The sequence below is a fragment of the Solea senegalensis genome, linkage group LG20 (genome assembly GCF_019176455.1).
Source record: "Solea senegalensis isolate Sse05_10M linkage group LG20, IFAPA_SoseM_1, whole genome shotgun sequence".
Lineage (NCBI taxonomy): Eukaryota > Metazoa > Chordata > Actinopteri > Pleuronectiformes > Soleidae > Solea > Solea senegalensis.
Genome location: NC_058039.1, coordinates 9,368,307 through 9,391,967, shown reverse-complemented (window position 1 = coordinate 9,391,967; position 23,661 = coordinate 9,368,307). Strand labels below are relative to the sequence as shown.

The 23,661-nt window shown below is 41.4% G+C and overlaps 4 protein-coding genes across 5 annotated transcripts; 2 read left to right on the top strand and 2 right to left on the bottom strand.

The window, feature by feature from the left end:
- Positions 1–315: 315 nt before the first annotated feature.
- Positions 316–2,571, bottom strand: si:ch73-345f18.3. Its single transcript, XM_044052885.1, has 4 exons — positions 2,416–2,571; positions 1,958–2,036; positions 1,576–1,794; positions 316–1,466 (listed from the first exon to the last, which is right to left on the bottom strand). Exons 1-4 carry the CDS (start codon positions 2,467–2,469, stop codon positions 1,060–1,062), a joined length of 759 nt encoding a protein of 252 aa, XP_043908820.1. The 5' UTR covers positions 2,470–2,571; the 3' UTR covers positions 316–1,059.
- A 2,697-nt stretch (positions 2,572–5,268) lies between these two features.
- Positions 5,269–11,676, top strand: klhl7 (kelch-like family member 7). Its single transcript, XM_044052481.1, has 12 exons — positions 5,269–5,695; positions 6,583–6,685; positions 7,067–7,160; positions 7,285–7,409; positions 7,640–7,815; positions 7,944–8,118; positions 8,306–8,448; positions 8,566–8,806; positions 9,469–9,670; positions 10,206–10,303; positions 10,448–10,631; positions 10,868–11,676. Exons 1-12 carry the CDS (start codon positions 5,567–5,569, stop codon positions 11,034–11,036), a joined length of 1,839 nt encoding a protein of 612 aa, XP_043908416.1. The 5' UTR covers positions 5,269–5,566; the 3' UTR covers positions 11,037–11,676.
- aste1b (asteroid homolog 1b) lies at positions 11,602–16,076 on the bottom strand. Of its 2 annotated transcripts, none has more exons than XM_044052479.1 (7): positions 16,014–16,076; positions 15,133–15,383; positions 14,380–14,646; positions 13,249–14,267; positions 12,940–13,162; positions 12,653–12,845; positions 11,602–12,329 (listed from the first exon to the last, which is right to left on the bottom strand). In XM_044052479.1, the coding sequence occupies exons 2-7, from the start codon at positions 15,368–15,370 to the stop codon at positions 12,020–12,022; spliced, it is 2,250 nt and encodes a 749-aa protein (XP_043908414.1). In that variant the 5' UTR covers positions 15,371–15,383; positions 16,014–16,076; the 3' UTR covers positions 11,602–12,019. The 2 variants fall into 2 exon arrangements, with proteins under 2 accessions (XP_043908414.1, XP_043908413.1); XM_044052478.1 differs by lacking the exon at positions 16,014–16,076 and adding an exon at positions 15,809–15,912.
- On the top strand, positions 15,907–23,641 carry smarcc1b (SWI/SNF related, matrix associated, actin dependent regulator of chromatin, subfamily c, member 1b). The gene is made up of 28 exons (XM_044052477.1): positions 15,907–16,152; positions 16,484–16,603; positions 16,953–17,038; positions 17,120–17,201; positions 17,285–17,377; positions 17,515–17,584; positions 17,661–17,730; positions 17,826–17,901; positions 18,130–18,255; positions 18,375–18,457; positions 18,545–18,651; positions 18,798–18,857; positions 18,971–18,999; positions 19,139–19,254; positions 19,345–19,416; positions 19,507–19,620; positions 19,778–19,931; positions 20,041–20,151; positions 20,285–20,344; positions 20,468–20,726; positions 20,843–20,914; positions 21,005–21,051; positions 21,263–21,362; positions 21,439–21,581; positions 22,036–22,170; positions 22,304–22,436; positions 23,170–23,256; positions 23,347–23,641. The coding sequence occupies exons 1-28, from the start codon at positions 15,976–15,978 to the stop codon at positions 23,412–23,414; spliced, it is 2,850 nt and encodes a 949-aa protein (XP_043908412.1). The 5' UTR covers positions 15,907–15,975; the 3' UTR covers positions 23,415–23,641.
- The last annotated feature ends 20 nt before the right edge of the window (positions 23,642–23,661 follow it).

Here is a 23,661-nt window from a genome sequence, read left to right as displayed (position 1 = left end):
CTTAAATGAAAAAAACTGATGAAACCATCTTGTTACAACAAAACTTGATCTAGATAAGCCAACCTGGCATATTTTAGCATCTATAAGGGTTGACTTTCTTAAACATGTATTACTTTAAAAATATAATTTTATTTACAGTTGGTACACATAAAGCATACTTCATGCCAAATTAATCTGTAGAGCAAGTATTCAAAAACTGTCTCAGAAAATAATGTATGACCACTTGATGACCACTGGAACAATCTTTTTTTTCCGAAATTCATTATCAAATGGCATATGACCGTGACCATTTACTGTCACATTAACAGGCAATGGGAGGTTGCAGCTTTTAATCAGTTGATAAATGCAACAGGGCTTCTGTGGATAATAAGGATTAAATCTGCTCTGTCTGAACGTTACAACAGCAGAAGGTCACAAACAGTCACATTAAATCTCAAGCTGAGTTTGAATTCTTTTTTGCTATAAGTCACTAAACCCGAGCAGTCTTGTCATCTATGCAATTATACTATTCTATCAAGGTGCAGTTTACAACCTGCATGTACTGTACATTTAAAAACATTCCTTCCGACATGCAACGTTTTACAAAAACATAATACAGTACAATTAAAAAAGCAATATATTCATTATCATGAGACTTGATTCTGGTATTCTACAATTTAGTCTTGATCCTGAAAGTGCATTTCTAAAATAATCTGAGTAAAAATATTCTTTACTGCTGTATGACAAAGCATGTCACAGTATGTAATGCCCCCTAGTGTTAGCTGGTCAAATTACAAATATACAGGAAAATTCCATTCTTTACACAGTTAATAGATTAATGTTTTAGATGCGAGTGCAAGTAAAAAGTGAATATGTGTGCGAGTATTCATGTCCAAAGTACCTTTTGCTACATGCCTCACATTATTATTATGTGTGTCTGATTATCTGATATTTCTGACATTCCTAGTGTTGTTTTGACTGACCTGTAACAGTAGCCTTGTGTGTGGCACTGTGGTTTATATACACCAGTATATGTAATCTTTGTAATCTATGTGGACTGGAACTCAAAATGTACATAAACTACAAATTAGCCCCTGCGATTTGTGCAGCCTCGGTGAGGATTTCACCAGCTTGTTGTCTGTATCCCAACGACAACTCCTTCACCCTTCTCACTTCCCTCATGTTCTCTTCCAGGTTCTCGCTCAGTCGTCCTTGTTCTTGATAAGATGGTGCTGCCTCCTTCACCTGTTCAGCCATTTGGTCACTGCTGCGGAGCAGCCAGCCAAACAGTTCTTGAAGCATGGTGCCCCTGGAGATGGTGGATCTGGCACGCTCGGAAGTGCCCCTCAGTTCATCCTGAGCCAACTTCAAATGTGGAGGCAGAATTTCCTCTGGTCCCTCTGCACATTCACTGTTTAACCCCACAGGAACCACACTCAGGCAGAAGTCATAGCCTTTCATCTTAAGTGACACCTTGTATTTGGCCTCTGGAGGTAGGGACAGATGGAGATAAATACGGGGAAACAGAAAACATAAAATGGTGGTATTATAACCTGCCCATATATAGTTGGCTCAGAATTTGAGTGAGTCACTCACGGTGCTCCTCTTTGACCTTCGCAACGCACTCAGAAAAAGCCAGCATGTCACCATGGGAACATTCACAGCTCTGTCGCAGGCTGCTGATGTGTTGGACCATGGACTCATAATGGTGCTGCTGTTCATTGAAGGTCTCGGTCACATCAGAAAACCTCTGGTCCAACTCTGGCACACCCACTCTCCTCAGCACCAGCCTGCCACTCTGCCTCGCTCTTTGTGCTTCACCACAAAATAAAAATAAATCACATAAAGTCATATGTCACAGCCTCTGTGACCACATTCTTCACAGACTGTACACAGACGCACAAAAGGACCACATGTAATAAAGACATATGCTTCCATGTTTTCATGGATGAGAGACAATAACAGAGAGATAACGTACCACTGTGGGTTGATGGGATCTGCCTTGCTGAAACAGCTTCACTCAGGTCTGATGGTCTGGGCTGCAGGAGAGGTCGCCTCTGAAAAAGAAGATTCACAAACATTATACTATAAATATATAATTATATCTTTTATTGGCAAAAATTACACCCCTGTGAGCACCTGGAATCATGAAACACTTTTGTCATAATTTCGTGCACTTATGCACTGAAGAATAGGCTCATACTGGTAAACACCTCAGGATTTTGTATTTATATTATAACTGTGTTCTCCATTAATGTATTATTGGTTGTCAATACAAATAATAAAAAACATGTTTCTTTCTTAAATGACCTTATAACCTAATAGATATTGTAGAAGTCCATCCAATAACCAAATCACTAATCGAGCAAGTCTCTGGTCTGATTTCTTCTTCGGTATCCACATTCACCTAAACCTCAAAAGAGTTCAAACACATACCTCGCTCACAGAGTTTTCTCCCAAGAAGCAGCAGCAGCAGAAAGAACGAAACATGTTGTGGAGCTCTGGTCTGTCCGTTTGTTTTCGGGTCAGTTATTTCAAACAATATGTATCTGCGGTCCACATTCCGCGTGACGTCACTGTCATGTGAGTTATGAGAAAGTTTCTTCCTGGTTATCTGGTTAATGTTGCAACAGGTAACCGGTGAGAACAGGTAAGGAAAAGTGCACGACAGATGCACAATGAAGTTAGTTTTTGGTTGGTGAAATGACACACATTCGGTATAAGGGACAGAATTGCTCGCTTTTAGGGAGATAATGATATAGTTTTAATAGCTTCTGTTATTATTTGCATATAGTTTCAATAGCTTCTGTTATTATTTGCATATATATTAAAAAATCCCAGATGAAATCACAGAGAATGACAAGAAACAATATATATTTATACTTGATGGTAAATTCAAATAAGAGCAATGGAAACAGACTGAGTGAATACAATACTTTCAAATTTACTGAATTACTTCATTCAATGAAGTATTCGTGTCAAAAGTGACACCGCCCGTTATAACTGCAGTCAAGCCATCCGTCACTTGTTTCTCCGTGGTCAAATGAATCGGCCGCTCCTAAATGTGAAGTGCGCTGCTATTCTCTCCGTTACGTAAATTCTACTCAAACGGTCGAAGCAGTCATATTTCCGGTTTTCAAAATAAACGTCTCATCAAAAGCGAAGACAATGCACTGAAAAGAAAAATGTTAAATTATCCGTCAAAACAATGACATATTATGATCGTGATTCTAATATAATAATAATCTAATGATACGTCTTGCCCAACACATGAAGATGCAGTGAATCAGTATACACAAATGTGACAATAGCAGCAGTGGGGGGTTGAAGACTCCAGGGAGAAAAAAGTACATCTGAGCACAGGAAAGTGAAATTGATTTCATGTTTAGCAAAATGATGGTTTCAGCAGAGAAACTGTGTGGTGAGGCTACTGAATCTGAAGGAACTTGGAATTTGTTGGCACATTTTTGATATCCATAAGCATTCAACTGTTTCCTCAAATTTTATGCACTGCCATCAGCCTTTGTAGATTTATCCCTTGCAACTAAACTTAATTCGTTAAGGTAGGCTTGTCTCACTCTGCCCAGTTTAGTTCCTGCTAAAGACTCAAATTGAACCTTTAGTGTTCATAAAACCTTTTTGTGGGTCATGTTGGGAGGCCTCCCAGCAGGGGATTTCCATCTTACCCTGCTAAACCGTACGTTACTTGTCTTGTAGGTATATCTACCGTCATTGTGTAGATTTCAGGCTTAAAGTGTGTTTCGGGTTCTTTAGCATGAAACAAACCAGAGAGACAACTCCGATTATTTAAGGAAATACAATGAAATATATTACATTTGAATAACTTACAACAAATTAATGTTTTGGGGGGTTTATTTTAGTTTTCTTTCCCTCTTTGAAGTTTTTTGTATTTTTTTGTTTTAAGATGAGTGGCTGTGTTGGACTATTTAATTACTTTTATTTTGTGTATATTATTGTAATTTTGTTTTACTATGTAAATTCATTAATTGTGATAAAGGGGCAGAGTAAATAAGATTCCTCTTCTTTCTGCTCATTTTCATTCAAGACTTGGACAATTGTGTGTTTATATTAAATAAATGTTTTTGTTTTTTATTTGTGAATAAAATAAAATAAAATAAAAATGTCATGATAATAGCCTATGTTGGTGTCTCTGACAATTCACACCCTTTGTATATTTATACACACTGGACACAAATAGGTAAATTTTGAAATTCCCCATAAAAGTAATGCATAGAAACGAATATTCCAAATCCTCTCAATCTATAGATCAGCAAATTTGTTCCAGTGAAATGACATTTATATAAAATACACTATCATATAAAGTAATGGTCTCTTTCCAGGATTGAAACAAGCCATTTAATATTATGTTTCCTCTTCCTCTTTATCACGATTTATCCTTGTTACAAAGTCGTCCTGCTGAAAGCCAGAGGAACAAAATAAACCATTGCCTGTCGAGACTTATTTTAAAAACCGGAAATAGCAGTGCTTGGTTTGGACCGTTTCACTAGATGTACCGTAAATGAGTTAATATTGGCACACTTCACATTTAGGAGCGGCTGATTTGACCAAGGGAAATCAAATTACGGCTGGTTGGATATTTGTGCTTTTTAAATAATATTCTACATCATTATTTAATAAACACCTATATTTCCAAGCAGTAAGGGCACTTCAAAGCCATGTCAAATTGTATTGGTATGCATCCCCAACCTAGATGTATGATATGCACTGATTTTTCTTTCACTGGATTTAAGTGCTTCATATTATTCCTAAAATAACATAGTTTTTTGTTTTTTTTTAATATATACTGTGTTATGTAAACCATTGCCTCCAGTTGACTCAAGACCCTCAGGACACACCTCTTTCAATTGGGTTTTTTAGAGATGTTCAAGATCACCACCACACCAACAGGGTTACCAATTTCATAAATATTAATACTCGTATATAAAATATATAAAGCCTTAAAGAAGTGAGTATTTCCCCCAGAAGTTAGTGCAATACTCTTATTTCCTATTCAAATGGAGACTTATTCAAAAATTGTGATCCTTCTGTATAGCCAACCTAAAACTGACTTCATTGTGTCACGTTTACAATTTTTGCGTCAGCTGCAGGCATAATCGTATTGTTATTGTGGCTGTAAATATTCTTAAATCACAGTAAAACTGTTTTGTTTGGTGCTGGGCTCTGTCGTTGTTGATAAAAAAAAAACCAAAAAACAGCTCTGCTCTGACTGCTCATTAACGTCGGTCGCTAGAGGGCGAACACGAGTTATGAGACCACAACGGAACGTTAGAAGAAGACGCCACTGTTTGCTGGAGCGAAATATTGGAGATGTATCTTGAAACTACGCTACCTTAAATTTATAATGAGTTTATCTCTGCGTGGCAGCACGTTTATCGTAATTGTCTCCTCCTCCTCGAATGTAGAGTGTGAAGCTTCCGCTGCGTTTTAATTCATAAATTGCACAGCGGGCTCCTCTTGTGCCTAACCCTTGTGTAAACAAAGAGTGTGTTACTAACGTGTCGTAGTTCAGTTGAACCGAGCAGTCGGACATTTATCGTTCGTAAACATGACGGGGATAGCGTCTCCAGAGAAGGCGTCCAGCTCCAAGAAGAAGAGCGAGAGGAAATGTGCTCTCAAAGAGGAGTACAGACAGCTGTCCAGCATCATGGGAGTCATGAACAACCTGAGGAAGCAGGTGTGTGTGGGTTTACGTGGTTTTATATCTTCGTGGTGGGACGAAAACAACGTACAAACTTGTCTTTGTGGGGACATTGTGTCTGGTTCCCACGAGGTTATAGGGCTTTTTCAGGGTAAAGACCTGGTTTTAGGGTTAGAATTGGGTTTAGGTTAGGGTTAGGCACTTAGTTGTGATGGATAAGGTTAGGCTAATGAGCCAAGGAATGCATTATGTCTATGAGGTTTCCTCACAAAGACATAAAAACAAGTGTGTGTGTGTGTGTGTGTGCACAATACATGGCCAGTGTATGAATGTACATGTCTCTATGAGGTTGTGAGGACACTGTTTGACTCAAAACCCTCATTGGGAGGACATATTCACGTTTTTGTGGTATGAATGGGACGATACAGATATCACAAAGTCAGGTATCTGCCGATACTGACATTAGTCTGACACGGTCATGAGCTAAGAAGCTGTTGACTACACATTTGTACCTAATTTTCCAACTGTGTAACCAATATTGTTCCCCCAAAAAAGAAGAAATAAACAGCCCAAACATGACTCAGCTTTAATGTAAAATCCAATATAATCCAAACATCCTATATATCGCAGTGAAGCATGTGATATATCAGATGTTTGGATTGTATTGGATTTTACATATACCAATTCTGGTGCAAACACATTTTCAGGACCAGTAGTCCTCATGGGGATCATTTCGGAGGCTATTTTTAAAGTTGGATATCAGATAGATGTTAAAAAATGCTTCTGGAGCATTTCACAGAAATAAATCTTAGGAGTGAAGGCCATAATTTCTACAATTTGTATGAAAAATAGTATTAGCTTTGAAAAATATGACCCACCTTGTCATGGTGTGAGAAAAATGTATTTGTGTGTGTTTTCTTTAGGGCACCCTCTGTGATGTGACCCTGGTGGTTCAGGGGAAACACTTTCCTGCCCATAGAGTGGTGCTCGCTGCTGCAAGCCACTTCTTCAGCCTCATGTTTACCAGTAAGTGTTCACATCAGAAACATATTATAGGTATTCTTCGATTTCAAATAGTTGTGTATCCATGGGCACAATCTGTGTCGAGGAAATGCTCAAAAATACACTTCAGAACAACTAAAGTTCTGTTGTAGATCATGGATTGATAAGAGATGAAAGAAAAATAAGAGAAAACCATAACCAAGATGAACAGATCCTCTTTGTACACATCATGTGCGTTACAGTTCCACAGACTGACACACTCATGCCAAGCTTTTTCAAGCTGTTGCCACACATAGCAGGAAAAAACAACTCCTACTGCAAAAAAACATCTCAAGCTGACATGGATTGTTGAACTTTCTGTTTTCTATGAATGTCGTTCTCTCTTTTATTCCCCCTCACCTCCAGCCAAAATGATGGAGTCGATGTCCCATGAGGTGGAGCTGAGGAGTGCTGAGCCTGAGATCATTGAGCTGCTGATTGAGTTTGTCTACACGGCTCGGTAAGTCCTGTGTAGGAGGAAGACATTTCGATGCTGCCAAGATGGTTTATGTTCAGCGACGTTATCACTTATTCTTTCTATGTTGTTGTATTGCTGTTGCAAATGTGTGCTGTATGTCTGCCAGGATCTCCGTAAATAGCGGCAATGTCCAGTCTTTGCTGGATGCAGCCAACCAGTACCAGATTGAGCCTGTGAAAAAGATGTGCGTGGAGTTTCTCAAAGGACAGGTTGACGCAACAAACTGCCTGGGTGAGAACACACGACAAGTCAAATAAGTAAATAATAATGTAATCTAACGTGACCTAAGGGACAATATGTACCTGCTTCTGTCTGTGTTAATGGCTAGGTCTGTTGATGAGCGTTGAGAAACAACAATTTTAAAAGCTCATTTGGTTATTTAGGTATTGAATACACATGAGGTTAGTTCTGTCAGTCAACTCATTTGAGTAGAATGCTTATCCTTGTTCTATGCTCTGCAGGTATTTCATCCCTTGCAGACTGTATGGACTGTCCTGAGCTAAAAGCAGCAGCGGAGGACTTCTTCCAACTCCACTTCACTGAAGTCTACAAACTAGACGAGTTCCTGCATCTAGATGTTAAACAACTCACACATCTATTACACCAGGACAAACTCACTGTTCGTGCAGAGGCTCAGGTACAGATCTTACATGCTTCAGTTCTTTAGTGTTGTGCCTTCGCAGAAGAGAAACGACACTTAAACGTGTCCCTAACCATTTGTTGTGAAATTGGAATAGTAAATAATACGGCTTTTGTTCTCTTAAGATTTATGACGCAGCAGTGCGCTGGCTGAAGTACGATGTGTGTAACAGACAGCAGTACATGGTGGAGGTGTTGGGGTGCGTTCGCTTCCCCTTGGTCTCCAAAACCTTCCTGTCTAAGACGGTCCAGGGTGAGCCCCTCATCCAAGACAACCCCCAGTGCCTCAAGATGGTCATCAGTGAGTTGGATTATATCATTTACAGACACACAAAACATCACTGTAACAAGGAAACGGCTGACATTGTCATTGTCGTAGCAATAAAACATTAACATGCTCATTATTATTTAGGGTAAAAACCTCCAACACTGATATTCTTGTGTTAACTCTGCTTTGTTGATATGATGACCTGGGTTTTATGTTCAAGGTGGAATGCGCTACCACCTGCTGTCCCTGGAAGATCGGGAGGACCTTGGAGAGAGCAGCCGACCAAGAAGGAAGAAGCACGACTACCGCATCGCTTTGTTTGGAGGCTCCCAGCCACAGTCCTGCCGCTACTTTAACCCAAAGGTACTGGACTGCTTACTCTTCTAAGTGCTACATCTGACAATGCACAATCATTGTAGATTCTGTTTTACAGTATATACGTTAGCCAGCAGTCAGCAGTATTTCTTTATTTTCCTGCAGGACTCCAGCTGGACAGACATCCGCTGCCCATTTGAGAAACGCAGGGACGCAACAGCTGTATTCTGGGATAATGTGGTCTACATTCTGGGTGGCTCACAGCTCTTCCCTATCAAGCGTATGGACTGCTATAATGTGCTGAAGGACAGCTGGTACTCAAAGCTGGGCCCACCCACACCACGCGATAGTCTGGCTGCCTGTCCCGCTCAGGGAAAGATCTACACATCCGGGGGTTCAGAAGTTGGTGAGCACAGGGCAGAGGATAGAGAGACATGGGGCTTGCAAATTAGGGGATTGGTGTGGGTTATATTTATCTCCACCAGGAAAGTAATGTTTCTGATGCCATTTGTTTGTTTGTCAGACTGATTATTATCAAAATTAAGACCACTAAACACTGAGAGCATTACTTTGTATGCCCCCAATTGGCTTACAAAGAAACTAATCTCTGGATAAACAGGAATTCAGCAAATAGCACCAGAATAATGTTTGTTTTAGATGCTTACTGTATGTAACTGGATAATAGCCTATGATAGCCTAAATATTTCTGTTTATAATTTTCTACACCGTATAAAATTTGATTTTAAAAGAATAAAATAATTGTATTCACAGTATGGGCCGAAGAAGAATCCCTTAAACCTTTGGATTAAATCTCATTATGGGGATATATATATATATATATCCAGGATTTTTGTTTCATATTCAAATTTCTAGAATTTCTTAAGAGGTCATTCAGAGATCATTATGAAAGAATACTGAATAAATCAACAAATGGGTAAAAAAGGTGTCAAGATTGATGTGTTTGTTTGATGAGAAAAGTTAAAGAAATCATATTGATTTCACCAAAAAAAACACCCACTTTTGCAAATATAGTAATGTGTTACGTCCTGCATGTGTTTGTGTCGGCAGGTAGCTCGGCCTTGGACCTTTTTGAATGTTATGACACAAGGACGGAGTCGTGGCAGGTGAAAGCCAGCATGCTGATGGCTCGCTGCAGTCACGGCTCAGTGGAGGCCAATGGGCTCATCTACGTCTGTGGAGGAACAGTGGGCAACAATGTCTCTGGCAGGATCCTCAGCAACTGTGAGGTCTATGATCCCAGCACACAACAGTAAGTCACAAAAACAGACTACTCTGTAAACTTGAGACTGTATCTGAAGGTTAAATTTCTGAAAAGCAATCACCTCGCAGAGTGTCCATGAAATGTTAAATCTGTCAGTTATGTTTTTGATGTAGCCAATAAGCTTACTGATATTCCCTTTGCAATAAAGCAGCTAAAACATTTTACTGTTATTATTTCTATTATTTGGTATCAAAACTAAACTCAAAACATGATTCTTCCTTGTTTCACTAACTTGGCAAAACAAGGGTACATGACTGTATCTTTAAGAAGAAATATTGAACATTTTGTTTTTCTCATTTGCTGTTTTCACAAAATGTGATTGTTAAACAACTCAAATACAACTTTAAGTTGTAAATGTGTGAAAGTGTCATCACAATTAGTATATCAATCACAAATTTATTCACAAACATTAAAATAATAATATGAAAAACCGTCCATGATGACTGCTATATTTGTTCTTTGTTACACTGTTTTAAGCAAATAATTAATCTTGTCGTGTTCTCGTCCCTCTGCCCGTCTTCAGATGGAGGGAGCTGAGTGGGATGAGAGAGGCCAGGAAGAATCACGGACTGGCGGTGGTAAACAACAGGATCTATGCCGTTGGAGGGCAGGGACCGTTGGGTAATAAAAGTGTTAAACTTCAGTGAAGAAGCAAGTGTACTGTTTATTGATAAATTATAATATTGATAAATTGATTGTGTAGTAGCTGCAGCACTGTGCACTGCTGGCATCTGAATGACCCTGTTTTTGTGTGTTTGTGTGCAGGCGGACTGGACTCGGTGGAGTACTACGACATTGCCAGTAATGAGTGGCGAGCTGCTTCTGCGATGCCCTGGCGGGGTGTGACAGTGAAGTGTGCAGCAGTCGGTGTTGTCATCTATGTGCTGGCTGGGTTTCAAGGTGTGGGCCGGCTTGGACACGTCCTGGAGTACCACACTGACACCGACAGGTTAGTAACAGTCATATGTGATGGGCAGAGGTGGGAAAACTAAAAAAACACATTATCACTCAGTTTAGGTCTGTCTGTTTGGTTAATTTAAATGATTGTAACCACTTTTGTAGCCTTTATTTTTATGATTCAGAAGTTGACTCATTATTTTCTATATACTTGTGAAGACCACAGTCTGTGTGTGCCTGTTCTATAGACTCATCGGTTTCTGTTTTCCTGCTTTCCTCCACGTTCAGGTGGGTGACTTGCAGCAAGGTGCGAGCGTTTTCTGTCACCAGCTGCCTGATCTGTGTGGTCGACACGTGTGGAGTCAATGAAGACGAAGACATGGACTTAATAGACTCTCAGTCACACGCCACGTCCACTGCCCCTGCGTCTGACTCTGCCTCATCATCATCCTCATAGGACGAGAGGACGTTTTTTTATGCACATACTTGTGATGTTGAGAAATTGTGGCAGCCACTGCGTTAGCATGGCAAAATACAAATTGGAGCTGATTCAGGTGAGACAGAACCTGGCGGAGTCAGTCGCCCAAAGACACCTCGTGCAAATATGCATATTCATGTGTATACTGTGAGTACTATGTTCTTCAACCATGTCTAGTAGCTAAACTTTTATTTGCACCTGAGTTGTTATGGTTCCAGTGAGACACCATCCACACATCCATGTTTTACAGGACAAAGAGACTTTTAATGATTAATTAATTTACCAAAAACAACTGGAAGTCCAATCCAGTCAGAGAAGTGAGAATTTGAGTTGATGTCATTTTCTTTTTTAGCTTGTGAAATTTGTATGGTTACAGAATTTAGATGTGCTGTTTTTATTAGTTCTTGAATCGTGGTTGTTGTATGTCTGTGGACTGTTATTTAAAACTCACTCTGCAGCATTAATTCCTTTGATTGAAATATTTTATTCTCAGCTGTATGTACATAGAAACAAGCTGATTGTCATTTAAAGAAAAGGGTCTAAGTTTGATTTATAATTTTTAATATAAAAAGAGTAAACAACTCAAAGCAAGCAATAAAGCTGCTGACATAAAACATTTCATAATGTGGCTTATTAAAATGACATTACAAGACTGTTGGAAAAAGCTGCATGAATTACACCAACAAGACTTATCAAAGAATCATCTGCTGAAATATTGTAATACAATTGTGGTTTAGGAAAACAAAAACACTGATACATATGACTTGAGATGGACATTAAAAGCAGGTACAACTAGTGCAAATCAGTTTTTAAGGATGAAGCACAGTGGTAAACATGAAACGGTGTTAATGCTCTTGAAAATGAAAGTATCACTCCCTGAGCATGTTTTATACACCACTGGAATGTCCTCCTTCATTTGGCCCCTTATGTCGATAAAATATGATTTTGTTTATCTGCCTCCCTTACCAGTCGTCATTAGATGACTCCTCTTTCATCAGGAGAGAAAACCTGTTTATTTCCTCTATCCCCTGCCCCCCTCCTCGAGCTCCTCTTCCACCGCCCCCTCGTCCTCTCCTTCCACGGCCTTTGCCTCGCCTCCCTCTCCCCGCTGCAGAGGAGGAAGTATGGGCTTTGGAGCTGCAATTCTTCACAGCATCCAAGAGGGAAGAGTAGAGCTGTCCAGACAGGGAACCCCCAGCTAGGAGAGATTCCGCGTCCCCTCCCCCTTTAAGATACCTGAGAAGACCATGCACCAAGGTACCACTGAACAACCTGGGACACACAAGGGGAAAAGGGGAGGCAATCAAATTATTAGCTTGGTTCGGGTTCACTCAAAGGAACTAAGAATTGTAAGTAACTTTATGACTGGTGAAAGTGTGTAATAGAAATTAATTTACTAAGCCAAAACATCAAATATCTTTGGTTATGTTTAGAGTTTAAATGATTTTGAACTGTTGATGGAAAAAAACTGAATTCATGGAAAACTGTCGGACGTGTTGTGGACTGAACTGAGAGGACATGAATGACAGATGAATGGATGATTAAAAGCAGTCAATAGTTTCGAGTGTGCCTACTTTACGTCCATTATGTCTTACCATGACAGTTGAGGTTCAGGCAGTGGCAGCAGCAATAGCTGATTGAAACACAGTGCACTCCACAGGCAGGCCTGCCATTGGCTGAAACTGTGAGCCACTCCAATGTCCAAGCCCCGCCTCTCACCTGGTCTTGCACGTTGTTGGTACAGCCTAGACCACACACTGCGCTCTGCAGCCCAGTTTATCTGTGAGACTAAGATGATGTACAGCAGTGCTGAATTTTAGATAACTGAGGATGGAATATCATTGTCTAGGTGAATTTGAGTGAGACACAGACCAGAACTTACCAGCATATTGGTAATGGGTAGCAGCAGGTTGGTTGTTCTCTCCATAAACCAGGCCCAGCACCAAAGCCTGCAGGTGGTGCTGTGAGGGTGTCGGTATGGCCGCTCTCAGCCAGAAACTTGTCACTGCCACAGCAAGTCTCAGGTGGAGAGGAACGGCAGACAGGGACGTCTCCCTCACCTCTAAGACGTCTAACAGGATATTACGACGCACTGCCACGGGAGCCTATAAAAAGTTAACAGACAACACTCACTGTAAGATGCAAAACCATTATGCTATACATATGAGAACATATTTTATATAAGCTTTACCTGACCAAGTGTATCCAGGCATATAGGGGTTCTGGGTGGATGTGCCTCCACTTGATTTTTCTTTATGTTTAGCTCCAGACGGTCATACTCTTCCACACTTATTGGGTCAGTGGAGCCTGGAGCATGTACGGAATCTTCACCAGCTGCTCGTTCAATGCTCGATCCCTGCTGTTTGGGTAAATGTATACCCTGACCCCTACCTCCACCACTATGACACCTTCGCCCTCCATCACCTCTCATCCCCTTGCTTGTGTTTTCTTGTACCCTTATAGCCTGGGCTTGGACAGCTCCACCTGCTCCCCTCCGTTGCTGTGCACTACCACCCAGACCCACATTATCCTGGCCTCCTCTCTGTAATACCCCATATATACCCTGACGTATAGTCCTGGCACTACAGTGGCTGCTGGAGAGTTTGCTGTTCTCCACCTGTGGAAACAGCAGAACCCTACGCATTACCAGAGCATCCACCACCAAGGGGGACAACAGCCCCTGTGCTGCAGCCTGTGAAAGCCACTCTGGAAACTGTGCAAGCCCAGATGTATGTCCTCCTGGAGCTACCTTTCCTCCTGAGAACCAGCGAGCCAGAGAGCTTGGAGAGGTGATGTGATACTCCTGCATACCTGACAAAAGCTGTGAACTGAGCCCACCTTTCTGTCCTCTTTTACCTCGTCCACCTTCATCTCCCATCAGCCTGCTCACTTCCTCCAGAGCTTCTGCCGGGCTTGAAAAAGAGGACAGCCAGAGAAGGAGACCCTCAATACGGGAGTTTGGACCTTTACCCTTGCCACCACCTCTCCCTAATGTGTTGACGTCTAACAGAGCAAGGAGTGTTTCAGCATCTTTTGGAGTGCCATAGTCATTACCAGCAAGGACAGCACACAAGGGTAGCAGCTCCTGGTTCATGCCTCCAAAGTGTTTGCAGAGGCCATTCGTGGTGTAGCACCGAGCTGAGATGTACCGATTTGAGGCTTTCCCATTAAGATTGGCCCACTGGAAAAAATGGTGTGGCAGGTAACCACCTATGATGAGACAAAAACAACATGTACTGATTATAAAACCAAGGCAACTAAAATAAGTTCATTACAATGGGCTATTTGAATTAATTAATAAAAGTCCTGGCACTACCCACACCTGGCAAGTCAAAGATATAAAAATCACTGTCATTGGTCAGAACTGGACATTTCCACTGATGAGCCAAACATGCAATCTCCCAGTCGGCCTCTGCTGGACACTGGACAAGTGGGACTCCTCTCTGCATGAGGACCTGAATGAAGACCTTTCTTGTGAGGATGGGGAGAACACAGCCATTGCGACCGTGAGATAAATTATCTGCCTCCTTTATTTTGGACTGCAGACGGTGTCGCAGAGTGGTGAACTTTTTGTCACTGGGATCCATACCTGAAAATCATAACAAAAACAAGAAATACAGATTTGTGGGTGTTACAACTGCAGATAGACATATTCAAGTAATAGCTTATAGCAGCCATAAACAAACTGCTTGTGTTTGACCCAATTTGTTCATCAAATTACTTTTTCATTTCATTCTGCATGTTGTACTGCAGAAAAAAATCCTGGGAGCAGCAGCAAAATGTCTTATTATAGATGCCAAAAAATGAAATGATAACAACAGTAATTCACAAATTAATAACCACCTGTTACCAACCAAGTATGCAAATACCATGTCTGAACACTTATCTGCCTCTTAATAAGATGTCCTGTGTACCTAATTCTCACAATTGGATGTTATTATGATATAGAAAACTAAGATTCTTAAACCTAATTTTATTTTAACTTTACTTAAATGGCAAAGTCTATAAACTGTTTTAAGTGAAGGTGCCAGCAGTCATTAAGGTTTTGACTGGATTGTACTTTGTCCTCACTTACCTCCATCCAGTACTACGTAGGGCTGGATGTTGCAGGCTTCCAGTGCCGACAGGAACTGGGTGAGCAGGCAAGCAAATGCATCATAGTCGCCTCCATGGCTCTGGTCCAAACAGTGGGTAAAGTAGAGGCGAAAATACAGACTGCAGCCATCAATAATCAGGCGGCTATCCCTGAACTTCACATCTTTTAGGAAGTTTCTGTTCCCTTCCACATAAGTGGTCAGACCATGGACACCCATTGGACCTCAGGGCCTAGGAAGAACATGCAGAGAGATTGTTAATGAGGTTTTATTACTTACAGGGGTGCTGGTGCTTGAATTCTATTTCAGCATATTTCAACTGCCTTGTGAGCTGGTCCATTGTTTTGCAGTTAGACAGCAAACTCGCTGCAGTTTGTTTTATTTGAAATCGCACAATCCCCTGTGAACACAGGTCAAACATCGCTACAAGACAAACAATGTAATAAAATTAAGGCACCCTGAGAGCATTTAAATACAAACAAACCCCCATCCAGTCACTTTATAGCTCTTGTTTACATGTTCTGCGCAGTTACTTCCTTTAAATATTCAAAGGACTCAAAGGTACCAGCCGCAACAGATTAAAACACTCTACAATGCAAAAAAACAACATTTGGTATGTGTAACTCTCGTGAGTCTAAGTAAAAGAAAAACCCATACCATTAAACTTGAACAGTGCTTGAAAATAGAAGAAATGTAACTAGAAAGCAGGAAACATTGAATTGCGACAACTGCGCTGCAATCTCGCGAGAGAGGGCGAGAACGCAGAGGCTAGCGAGCGCGCTAGCCAGTTTTGTTCTCCCGTTTGAAATTAATCTCGTTTTATTATGGCCACAATGTCCGGAGGAACAAATCTCGGTATTACCGGGACGAGTCACATCAGCTCCGGGGTGGCGGCGCATCGGAAAAAAGACAGTAGTCTGTCCTTCAGGTTCTGGGAGAGTCCGGATACTTTAGCCCAACTGGAGGTGGTGCGACAGTGGATCGGAAAGCACTACAAAAAGGTAGTAGCTGGGTTGGAAGCTAGCTATAAGCTAGCCGCCCCCTGCTAGCAAGCCCAGTGGCTCATATTGTAAACAAACGGCCCGTGCTGGATAACTTTACTTTTACACTGGCTAGAAAGATTGGTGTTTAAAATGAAGATGTAAAACTGATTTTTATAATTTGCTAAATTTTGGAGGCTATTGAGCCCAGGCACTGCCAAGCTGTGAGACTGCCGTTAAATGTAGGAAAACAATGGTGACATTTCAGGTTGTAATTGAATTTTTTTTTATTTTTTAAAATGTGTTTTAAAAGAAGTCATATGCTCCTTTTAAATGTATACCTGTCTGTCAGTTTGTGTTGGTGGATGCTCCATCATGTCAGGTCCTGGCTGCAGTCACTGTGCAGCTTCTCCAGTTCCAGGAAGATGCTTTTGGCCGACAAGCAACCAGTCCCGCTCTTACCAAACTGCCTGTGAGTCTGTGACACACTTTCACTCTAAAGTTATAAATCATTGCACACTACATTCATGATGCAGGTTTCTCCCGTCTTCCTGTGGGTGTAGTGAGGTGGTTAACATTAAGTAGGGAAAGCATTCAATCCTCTATCAATGTCACTCAGTTACCCAGCAATTGTATTGTAAAACATATCATACCATTCGTCCAGTCTGTCTTCTGCTCACAGGCAAACAAACAAATGTGGACCATACTCATAACCGCCATTAGTTTTTATGTTAGTTCTGTTGCAAGGGGGAAATGTTACAATGGTCAATGGGTTAAATCACACAAAACAAAATATGGCATTTGTTGTCATTTTGCTCTAGGCACAATGCTTCTTGGACTTGAGACCAGCTGGAGGCCTCTGCCACATTCTTGGAACTGCTTACAAGTTTAAGGCCGAGCAAGGCTGGTGAGTGTCAAACTTTGTGTCACATTGCCATTTTACAGTTACCTTGCTCATTTCTCTTTTCTCCTCCCCGTACTCTCACAGGCGGAGGTTTGATTTGCAGAACCCCTCAAGAACTGAGAGGAATGTGGAGATGTTTGGCGCAATTAAAGAGGCACTGATACAGGTGACAATGGCACACACATACTCTGATACCAGCCTACTTGAGAGACACCACTGAACTTGCACCTCTCTTTTGTCTGTCTACAGAACAGCTGTATGTCACTACCTGTGATATATTTGGACTCCACACTGGATCAGGAGTTGGCAAGCAGATTGACCAATATCATCACCAATCACAAGGTAAAGTTCTGCAGGGGGGGTTTGGAGTAAGAATTGATAAAGAGAATGCTGGTATGTTTTTATGAAGTTAAAAAAAAAAATTATATTTGTTTTGGGGTTTTTGAGTGCCAGTGGGTCACAGTTTGTCTTTTGTACAGGGTACACTCACTGAGGAGCAAACACTCGCCAGCCACCACATCTACCCCTTACCTGCCTCTGCCGAGGAAGGTTAGTTACAGTTAATACACAATTGATTTTATAATAAACACCTAGAGCTGTTCTAACTTAAAACGTACATTTTCAGATGAATGGATGCGTCCTGTCATGCGAAAAGACAAGCATGTCTTAGTGCACTGGGGCATGCACCCTGACAGGTAATGCACAGGAATACACATTTTACTTACACACATACTCCAGATTTACATACATATTTAGATTTCAAAAGTTAAATTTCTTTTCCTTTTTATAGTTACGACAGCTGGTTATCCTCAAGTGATGTTGAAGGAGAGGTTGAAGAGCCACCACATCAAGACAGACCCTGGAGGGTGAGAAATCATATAATGCATTCAACAATGATTAAATTAAACATTTATTCACAACCTCATGTATTTGGTTTGCTCTGGAGAAAATTGATTTGCATACATAGGTAGAATTTAGGTTAAGATATACTTGCCTCTGCTAATATGGGTTTGTTTTTGGACAATGATGAGCTGCACCAGCACACATTTCCCCACACCTTACTCTGTACTTGTGTGTGTTTTTGTTTGTTCCAGGTCCATGCTAGTTGGGTTCTGGATACCGATGTTTTCAACGAGTGGATGAATGAGGAAGACTACTGGGTGGATGAGGGGAATCTACCATTAATCTTTCGCCAGCGTATTCTCCTCCAAGATGCCCAGGTTTGTGTCTAGCTGTACAAGATGCATGGATGCTTGAGGAAGACTACTACTTCTTAAAGAACATGGTAGGTCTTGATCTCATTTTTTTTAAGTCAACTAAACTCCACTGTCTCTTTCAGGATGCAAAGTCCACACCATCAAAAAAGAGAAGACGATCCCCCTCACCTCCTTCCTCTGAAGGCAGGAAGAAAGGAAAGAAAGGGTAAGAACCATCCAGATGAATGAGAGTGCTCTTTTGGTGTGATATATCAATGCAAGGTTTTGTAACAATATTTTTTGGCTCAAACAGAAGAAGACGAGGACAACAGGAGGAGGAGCCAGAAGAGGATCTGACAAAAGACATGGAGGACCCTACCCCTGTTCCTAATATGGAGGAGGTCATGCTACCCAAGAATGGTAAACTACTCAAAGATGTCAACTATTCTATGACTCAAAAATGTTGAAGTTTCTTTGAAAGGTCCATATGTGTTACATATGTGACCCATATTAACTTAATTATATACGATATTAACTTCAGTTTTTTTTTTACTCCATTTGTGTAGTCAACCTTAAGAAAGACAGTGAGAATACACCGGTCAAAGGAGGCACTATGACTGACCTGGGTAAGCTTGTTTAATTAGATATTCCCAAACAAATGTTGAATTTGTATACATCCAAATATGCACTATGCTCTTGTTTGTGCATGCCCCTTGATTTTTTTCACTTTCTAATACAGATGAACTGGAGGATGATTTTCTTGGAAGGGTAAATACATTTTACACGGATCAAAATCTTTGTAACTGGAGAAAGTCTTTGGTGTACTAATAAAGAATTTGCATTTAAGGGAAATTCTTAAATGTGTGTGTGTGTGTGTGTGTGTGTGTGTGTGTGTGTGTGTGTACAGGAGGATGACGAGGGAAGAGGAGAGATGCCACGGCTATCAGAGGGAGAGGACAGTATCACAGAACAAACTCATCACATTATTATACCAAGCTTCACATCTTGGTTCAATTACAACAGGTAAACCAACTTGTACACTGTGTCTTCCGCCAATACATGTGACATGTCTCATATTAACTGCACAAACTAACCAAAAATTACCTTTTGCAGCATTCATCTAATCGAGAAACGGGCTCTTCCTGAATTCTTCAATGGAAAGAACAAATCAAAGTCTCCAGAAATGTGAGTAGTGCTGGCATTCAGACATTCCCATCAGCTTTCATGATGAAAAATGCCTCACCAACAGCATAAAACCATCCTTGTACATTGCAGCTTCTTGGCATACCGCAACTTCATGATCGACACATACCGGCTTAACCCCCAGGAGTACCTCAGTTCAACGTCCTGTAGACGCAACCTCACCGGAGACGTCTGTGCTGTCATCAGGTAGAGCGTTCAGCTGGGAAATGTGTTCATAAATGAAATCTGTTCATTTTGGGAAGGAACGTGAAGAATGTTTGCAGCTCTTAAGCTGACATCTGTGGAAGCAGCTTTTCAACTGTGTAACAGTAAAAAAAATGTTTTAAATATCCCTTGTGTTCAGGGTTCATGCGTTTTTGGAGCAGTGGGGTTTGATTAATTACCAAGTGGATGCAGAGAGCAGACCCCTCCCAATGGGACCCCCACCTACTCCTCATTTCAACGTACTGGCTGACACACCGTCCGGGCTCGCCCCCCTACAACACAAACCCCTGCAGGTAAAACATACACGCACAAAGTGGATATGCATAGCACGTGACAGGAGCTTAAACATGGATTGGAATGAAATGTCTACTGATGAACTGTGGTGCTCACACACTCTTGCAGGTGACTGCTTCGCAGCATATGTTGTATTTCCCAGAAAAGAGCAGAGAAAAGCCACCAGACTGCCTGAACTTTGGTCTGCGCACCGACATTTACACCCGGAAACACCCTAAGGTCTCAACCAACCATACAAATAAGCTGATTATTGCATTTTAATTTGTGTTTCTCTAACATCCTGGTAATATATTAGATTGAATTTGTTTTTCATTTTTAGATATGTTAATTATTTTCTTCTTCTTCTTCTCAGACTAAAGGAGCCAGTGCAGGAAGGGAATGGACAGAGCAAGAGACACTGTTGCTTTTAGAGGTAAAGCAATCACTTCTGTTTTTGGATTTCTGTCATTCATTTGGAGTATTGCTTTTATATAGTCCCTGAAGTTTTGCAATATTTTTCCTGTTGATCTGTATCGGTCTCCCTTGTCTCTCTCAGGCCTTAGAGGTTTACAGAGATGACTGGAACAAAGTGTCCGAGCATGTTGGTTCCAGAACGCAGGACGAGTGTATCCTCCACTTCCTGCGTCTGCCAATAGAAGACCCTTATCTAGAGGACTCCTCGGCCTCTCTGGGTCCTCTGGCATTTCAGCCCGTGCCTTTCAGTCAATCAGAAAACCCTGTTATGAGCACCGTGGCCTTCCTGGCATCTGTGGTCGACCCACGGGTGGCGTCATCTGCAGCCAAGGCTGCACTGGGTGAGCATGCATAGGGATGAGGATTCTTTTGTGCGTAGTTATGATTAAAGTAAGTCAGAGACAGTTTGGTGTCCAGTTGTAGTCTGTAGTGTGTGAATTTACCTCTTTGTCTGCAGAGGAGTTTTCCAGAGTCCAGGAAGACTCGGCAGATAAGATCTTAGAACTGTCCAACCAGCCTGAAAAAACAGGTAAGTCTTTTGTACATAGACACATAATCACACTCAATGTAATCATTTTCTTTGTCTAATTTATAATGTTATATATTTATTGTCCATTAGAATTGATGGATCCAGAAAAAATTGAGCCAAACCTGGCCTCCCTTCAGGTATAAAACCTTATAAAAGCTTGAAGTGAGTTTTAGTGCTCATGCTGGTGATTTTTGTAGCTCAAGTGTGTGTGTGTGTGTGTGTGTGTGTGTGTGTGTGTGTGTGTGTGTGTGTGTGTGTGTGTGTGTGTGTGTGTGTGTGTGTGTGTGTGTGTGTGTGTGTGTGTGTGTGTGTGTGTGTGTGTGTGTGTGTGTGTGTGTGTGTGATTAGGTCGCTGGAACAACAGATGGCAATATGGAACCCAGTGGGGCAAAACTGGAGGGAGATCTAGTCAAAAGGGAAAATGTAGAAAATATGCTTGAGACAGATGGTAGGTAAATTTGTACAATATGTATCCAATGCTATTAACTGCTGACTGCATTAATGGCATCCTGTCTGTCATCTAGAAAGGGGAGATGATGACGAGAGCATAGAGCAGCGAGAGGGAGACAGGGATGAGGGGAGAAGAACGATGGAGCTGGATCTAGTGGAGGGCAGTGTTACCACGGCAGCAGCTGCTGCTCTCGCCTCAGCTGCCACAAAGGCCAAGGTAAAGTCCCGTCCTCTCACCTCAACCGCAGGAGCGTGAAGTGGAGTAATGGAAGCTTTTTTCACTTGTCTCAGACCACTCGTCTCCTGGCAACCAAAATGAACAGACAATGTGTAGAGACAAGATAATCTAATACTGTCTGTACATAATTAAAATGGCTATTGAATGTTGTGCTGCAGAGGGAGAAAATGAAATGACCCTGTCATCTGCCTTTACTGCTGTAGATGTTCTAGTATCATGAGTAGTCACACTCACTATGGCCACTAGAGGGTGTATTTCTTCACCAGGAAGAAACATAGATTATGTTATACCAAACTAATGTCCATGAAATGTAGTTATTTTTATGAAGAAATATTTGACAGACAAACTGAGCCACTGCATAGTTTTGTCTAATTTTGCTTTTAGCATCACCCTCTTCTAAAAGCTCCTATCTTTTCCTCTTGCATATTCACAGCACTTGGCGGCAGTGGAAGAGAGGAAGATCAAGTCCCTGGTGGCGTTGCTGGTGGAGACTCAGATGAAGAAGCTGGAGATCAAGCTGAGACACTTTGAGGAGCTGGAGACCATTATGGATCGCGAGAAAGAAGCTGTAAGTGTATATCATGCCTGGCGTACATCTGTTTGCGCGTGTTTTCTCCAGGCAGGGTTTTTGGTCAAAAGCAACAGTGGAACGCCGACTTTCTTTCACTGTTCCTCGTCTGTGTGTGCATGTGTTAATGCAGCTGGAGCAGCAGAGGCAGCAGCTCCTTTCAGAGAGACAGACTTTTCACACAGAGCAGCTGAAGCAAGCAGAGATGAAGGTCCGCCAGCAGAGGGAGCAGCAGGGGCAGCCGGGATACACAATGCCGCATTCAGGTCAGGCCACACACACAACATTGACTTCCCTTCACTCTACAGTTTAACCATAGCCTTATCCCTAACCTTAACCTAACCACAGTTGAAAGCTTAGCCTTAAACTTGATCAGTTCCCAGAAATGTTTGTTTTTTTATGCCAGAAAAGGTATTAAAGTGGTAATAAAGTATACACACACCTAATGTCACCTTTTAAAGTTGCAATATGCAGCAATGGTAAACAAATTCCTTCTCTGTGTGTTGTTCTTGAGACTCTGTTTTGGTACACTTACTTAGTCATCTCCTAAGCTTTTAGTTCAGAATGCCCTGTGTATGTCATGATCACAGGTTCAGGGGTTCCACTTGAACACAGCATGTAACAAAGCCGCTGAGCTCACTAGTGGAAAGAAAAGTAGGTAAAAGTGTCCAGCTGAAGGCGACTCACTGGATTTACTTCAAAAAAAGCTTCTTCTCTGGGTGAAAAGGCTTTTGCCGAGGAAAGGGAGAAGAGCGGGTTTAATACTAGTTTGAAATTGTCACAGTGGGGAGCTCTGTTCGCCGACAAAGAGCTCCACAATGATACCTATGATACATTATGTTACATCTCTGTTACTGAAATAAGCTGTCACACTTTTATTTTGGTCTGACTGCCGCAACGTCCACAAGTTCAGTCACTTTAAAAGTACAGTGACGGTAAATGATCATATGTTAACTAACATGAATTTTACTCTCCCCTTAACATTTGACTCTTCCTCAGGCCAGTCGATGCCCAACCGGATGATGACCAGTGGAGGCAACACCCAGTCAATGGCTCCCAGACACCCTGGAGCTCCCAATGGCATGTGTGAGTATCCTTTACTGTTGTCATAAAGTTGTCTCGTCTCTAATATTTTCTGGTCTGATTCTGTGTGGTGACACAAACTATTCTCTTCAGACCCGTCCTCACAGGCCGATGGGATCACACCAGCTCAGCCCGGTCCTCCCGCGTCCACGCACAGCTGAGAGAACTACAGAACAAGACACACAAACACACACATTTCATCAATCCTCCTGCCAGCGGGATACAAAATTAAAAATGTAACACAGGCATAAATGTTCCGGGACAGCAGCTTAAAGTTAAAAGTTAAAATCCTCAGCAGTCTTTATAAATATTGAAATATTTGTTCTCTGTTGTCAGAGTTGAGAGATTTGCAGATTGAACTCAACTCAATAAAGTTTTTTTTTATATATATGAAGCTTTGGTTTTCTT